Genomic DNA, 5,529 nt, shown 5'->3' with positions numbered 1-5,529 from the left:
GGGGGGTTCCTTGGCTGGTGCTACTGCCAACCCTGTTGAGTCCCTGGTCTCTGAGTGGAATGCAGCTCTGACCAGGGTTATTGATGTGGTCGCTCCTAGACATCATGGTCACTCCCTCCTCTCAGCTCGGGCAAGCCTCGCAAACCTTGCTTGCAGGGAGAGGAAGAGAACAGGCAATGGAAGTGGCTCCATCCTGAGTGGCAGCGTCCCAGCTCCCAGGGCTTCGCGCCTGGGGTTGCTGCTGTGTGAGAAGCTTTTGGTGGGAAATGGGCCTTCTGGCCAAGTCTGCTGGGCCTGTAGGCCCGAGGATTGTTGGGTGAGCCAATAGGGCCTCCCCCCCACTTTCTTCTCTTTAGATCAGCGGCGCAGCTGTTCTTCAGCAAGCCCCTGATGTTTTGCCCATTCAGGCCCCTTCTCAGGCCTCTTTGTTGTGGGGAGAAGGAGCACAGCTCAGCACCAGCATTTCCAGCAATCTGCTGTTTTTTTGCCAGGCTGAGAGCTTTGCCTCAGGGAATGTTTGGCTGTAGCTTTGCTGAAGCTAGGCAGGGTTGGGTCTGGTCCATGTTCAGAGGGGTGGTCGCCTGGAAATCCCATATATATATATATATATATATATATATATATATATATATATATTCTGTGCCCGGGGTTTTCTAGAGTCTGCCCTTTCCATTTTCTTTTGTGGTGGTGGTGCAACTTTCCCATAACCAGAGGCTTAACTCATTTTAGCGAGTGGGGAACTCTGCTCTAGCTGTCGTTTTGTTTGGGTTGTTTTATTACATTTTATAGGGAGTGGAGAATGCTGCTTCATTTGACGTCGTTGTTGTTTTTGTTGTTGTTTTTTCAATACATTTTCTCTGGCTTGATGATGCCTCCTAAGAAGGGCTTTGGGGAAAAGGAGGGAAAAGGGAAGGCCCCCCGCCCCCCAGCTAAGCGCCAGTTTCATAGGGCTGATTCATCTTCATCTGAGGAGGATGGCCCGGATATGGCCTTAATCCTAGCCAGGCTGGAGGCAGTAGAGAAAGATGGGGGGATTCCAGGACCAGTCATCCCAGTGCAACAGGGTGTTCAGAATCCTGAGTCTCAGATGAGTAGAAGGCAGGCTCAGAAGAACCTTTCTATTGCAGTGAGGCTCCGTGCTATTGAGGCTTCGTCTAATTCTGCTCCAGTGCAAGCATCGTCACCAATAGATCTTTCTTCCAGGAATCCTATCCCCAAGCAGGCATTTATTTATTTATTTATTTATTTTCTTAATCACCCATGGGCAATTTACAACAATACAACAGTTTTAAACAATAAAATTCTACATTAAAACATCGTATTTCTAAAAATATCCTAGCCCACCCCAAATGCCTGCCTGAACAACCACGTTTTTAATGCGTGGCAGAAGCTCATTAAAGAGGGGGCATGGCAGAGTTCCCTAGGGAGGGAGTTCCACAGAGTGGGGGCCACCACAGAGAAGGCCCTCTCCCTCTTCCTCAGCAGCCTAGCTGTTCTGGCTGATGGGGCAGAGAGAAGGCCATCCGAGGCTGATGTTGTTGAGCGGCCTGTCTGGTGTTGCTGGAGGCACTCCTTGAGATAGGCTGAGCTGGCCTGGAACCATATAGGGTTTTAAAGGTCAAAACTAACACTTTGAATTTGGCCCAGAAAACAACTGGTAATCAGTGCAACTCCTTCAGCACCGGAGTGATGTGATCACGTGAAATGCGATATAAAATCAGCATTTTGCCTGCTGCCTATCTGCCCAGATGATTTCGACTTTTGGGGGTTTTGCTTTCAAGGCCAAGTCTATGTGGACAGAACTCTCCCTATGGGGTGCTCTATTTCCTATGTGATTTTTGAGAAGTTCAGTTCCTTTTTGGAGTGGTCCTTGAAAGTCAGGACCGGGCACAGAGTACCGTACAGTGCATTATCTTGATGATTTCTTATTCTCTGGTCCCGGAGGCTCTACCCAGTGTGCATATATAATGCGAGAGTTCTCCGCTTTGTCCGAGGAATTTGGTGTTCCTCTGGCAATAGAGAAGACAGAGGGCCCTTCATCAGTCATCATGTTTCTGGGAATTGAAATGGACTCCCTTAGCCAATATTGTATGCTCCCTAGTGATAAGCTGTTGGCTTTGAAGGGCAGAATCTCTGGTGTGTTGAGGTCTAAGAAAGTAACACTGCACACCCTCCAGGAATTGGTCGGGCATCTTAATTTTGCTTGTAGGGTGATAGCGCCTGGCAGGGCATTCCTTAGGCGCCTGTGTGGTGCTATACAGGGCTTACATCTCCCACACCACCGTGTCAGAGTGTCTTCCACTATGAAAGAGGACTTGCTAGTGTGGCTGCATTTTCTCAATGAGTTCAATGGCATTTCCTTTTGGAGGTGGGATTTATTATTGGAAGTGGAACTGCAGATACACTCTGATGCATTTGGTGCTCTGGGCTTTGGAGTTATTTTCAGGGATCATTGGTGAGCTGAGCGGTGGCCTGAGGATTGGTTAGCTACTGGCATTAGCAAGGACCTTACTTTTTTGGAAATTTTTCCAATATATATGGTAGCACATTTGTGGGCTGAACAACTGGCCAATTCAGTGGTGCACTTTTGGTGTGACAACCAGGCCACCATCCAGGTCATTGATTCCCTGTCATCCCACAATCATAGATTTATGGTTTTGGTCCAGGTGTTCACTTTGCACTGCCTACGGTTTAACATTTTATTCCATGCACAGCAATATCCCTGGCCTGGACAACGCCATTGCTGATGCTTGGTCATGTAACCAGGTCCAGCGGTTTCAAGACATTGCCTCCTGGGCACAGGAATTGCCAGACACCATGCCAGCCGTGCTTTGAGAGATTGGCGGAGGGAGGCAGAGCAGGCCATGTTGCAGTCCATAGCCCCTAGCACAAGAGCTTCTTACACCAAGGCAGGTAGGGAGTTCTTTGCTTTCAAGGCTACCCTACAGCTGCAGCAGTTGTGGCCCATTCTGGTAGATCACTTGCTGCAGTTTTGTATTCATGCTCGCAGGAGAGGCCTTTCTGCTCGGACCATTGGAGGAAGGCTATCAGCACTTGCTCTCTGGTCTAAAATGAGGGGCGTGTATGACAACACGGCTGACTTCAGGGTCCGGCGTGTGCTTCAGGGCTGGTCCAGGATGTCTCCAGTGACTCTCGACTTTAGGCTTCCTTTGACACCCGATATACTACGGGAACTGAGTGGCCTTCCTTGTGTAACTCGCAATATGAGGCCACCCTGTTCCATGCTGTTGCTTTGACAGCATTTTTTTGGAGCTTGCAGGATTTCTGAATTGGTTGTGGCAGCCAAGGGTGATCAGTCTGGGCGAGCTTTACAATTCAGTGATACTCAATTCTCTCAGCAGGTTATCCACATCCGCCTAAGGAAATCTAAGACCGATCAAACAGGAAGAGGGCTTAGGGTGTCACCGTTCCCTGTCCTGGTGCAGGAGTTATGCCCGGTTATGGCTTTGGGGGCATTTCTCAATATGCATGGGAATTTGCCTGGCCCTTTGTTTTGTCGTAACGACTCTTCCCCCTTGACCAAATATAAATTCTGGACTGTTGCAAGGCTGGCCTTGAAGGGTCTAGGACTGGGAACATTCTGTTTCTGCACTCATTCATTCAGCATTGGGGCTGCTTCTACAACAGCCTCTATAGGCTTCACAATGGACAAGGTACAGTTGGTGGTAGGTGGTGCTCTAAGGCTTATCGGGCCTATGTGAGGCCTCTACCAGGGCACTAATTGTAGTTCTATGTCGTTGTTCTCATGTTGGTTTCTTATTCTCCTAGATCGCTGGAGTGTTTGGGAGCCAGTGTGTGTGCTCATTTGTGGGCACAGCATGGTCTTCTGGGCTGGACAGAGGGCCTCCAGGTCAAGCTGTGGATCTCAGCTCGGGCTCAGCCGGTATGCCAACATTAGGGATGTGCGAAAGTCACTTACCTTTTTGAAGGGGTGATTCGCAGTGGGGGGGAGGCACTCTGCACCTCCCCCCGAAATCCTAACCCGGCCGGCTCCGCTCTGCAGCAACTCCTCGGAACCGCCAGCTGGGTGCATTCGCAGGCGTGCAGAGCCAGAGGACGCAGATGGTGGCAGCTACGGCGGCTGCCATTTGCGCCCCTGTCTTTCGCCATGATAGGCTACGTAAATATTTACGTAGCCTATCATGGCCTCTGCAGGGACACAAATGGCATCCCTGCATTAGCCATGATAGGCTACGTAAGTATTTTGCCTATCACGGCAAAAATGGGGAAGCAAATGGCGGCCGCAGACACGGCCTCCATTCGCAAAGCAGCACGAACGGCACCAGGTAAGTGCTCCATTTCACACACCTTTTGCAGGGTGGTGGGGCGGGGGGGCTTTGTTCTGCCATGGATTTTGGGGGGCCGAATGCACTGGCATTCGGCCTCACTAAGATCCATGGTGGAATCCTCTGACATCCCTAGCCAACTTTCAGTGGTTGGGCAGACATGGCACGCATTGGGAGTGTCTCCTGCCCACGTTATTCCAGCAGTGTCTGGTTAGGGTCCCCCCACAGGTTTTGGTTTTGTACCTGGGGAGGAATTATTTGGGTTTGCTAAAGGGCAAGGCCCTGATTTTACAGGCATTGGCCGATATACGAGTTATACAGCATCGCTGGCCAGGGATATCCATTATATGGTCCTGTTTATTGCCGATATTGGTATGGAAGAATGGGCCTGACCCTCATGCCCTGCACAGGGCCCATAAGAAGGTGAATAGGGAAATAGATAATGCTTTATCCAGGCAGGGTGATGGGATTATAATACATCCAGATATTTCCCATGTGCGGAGGGAGCTATATAGGCAGGATGGGGTACATCTATCTGACTTGGGCAATGATTTATTTTTGGCCGATCTGTGACGGGGTGTGCTGGAATGAATTCAGTGTGGGGGGGGGGATGACTAAGCAGAGGCTTGTCATCTGCCTGTGGCGGTTATGCACGCGCACCTTTGGTGGGGTATAGGGTTGGTGAGCATTTGGAGGCACTGTTTCAGGTGATTGGTAAGGCCTGAGGCTTTCAGCTCAGGGTTATGCAGCCCAAGTTGGAAGATACGGATTACCTTTGAGGCCGACTCTCCTCACCCACTCGGAGTTTTGTGGCCTGAGGCGGGGGGATGATGGGGAAGGCCTCCTGTCCCAAAAATTTGGGCAGTTCTGAGGGGGGGGGGCGATCAAGGACGCCACTCCACAGGCATCAAATGTCTCACCCAATTCAAGGCCAGACTAGTCTGGTGTAGTGAAATGCCCGCTTAAGTTTCCCTTCACAGATTGAACCAATTGTTAATAAATGTTGCCCAGTGTTTTACACCAACTACTTTTGTCTTGTCTCTTTATTCCCCCCCTTTCACCCGCAAAGGACAAGATGGCACCCCCACATTCTATGTATAGAAGTCAATCAGAGTATCAGACTGGTAGCTAAATTTTACTTCAATGGGACAGTGTCCTTTACCACACTTGTGGGCAGCAAGTGTATACCACTGGAATATTTTCTAGAAATGTACGAAACTCA

At 49.9% G+C, this 5,529-nt stretch overlaps 1 protein-coding gene across 1 annotated transcript; it reads left to right on the top strand.

Annotated features, from left to right (window-relative positions):
* Positions 1 to 868: 868 nt before the first annotated feature.
* Positions 869 to 4,880, top strand: LOC146344527 (uncharacterized). Its single transcript, XM_084859798.1, has 4 exons — positions 869 to 1,091; positions 2,803 to 2,913; positions 3,790 to 3,914; positions 4,449 to 4,880. Exons 1-4 carry the CDS (start codon positions 869 to 871, stop codon positions 4,878 to 4,880), a joined length of 891 nt encoding a protein of 296 aa, XP_084715924.1.
* Positions 4,881 to 5,529: the final 649 nt, after the last annotated feature.

This window comes from Heloderma suspectum, chromosome 5 (assembly GCF_057233095.1).
Source record: "Heloderma suspectum isolate Gila_16-S chromosome 5, 16-S_ref, whole genome shotgun sequence".
NCBI classification, from domain to species: domain Eukaryota; kingdom Metazoa; phylum Chordata; class Lepidosauria; order Squamata; family Helodermatidae; genus Heloderma; species Heloderma suspectum.
The sequence above is the reverse complement of the archived record's forward strand: the minus strand, read 5'-3'. Positions and strand labels throughout refer to the sequence as shown.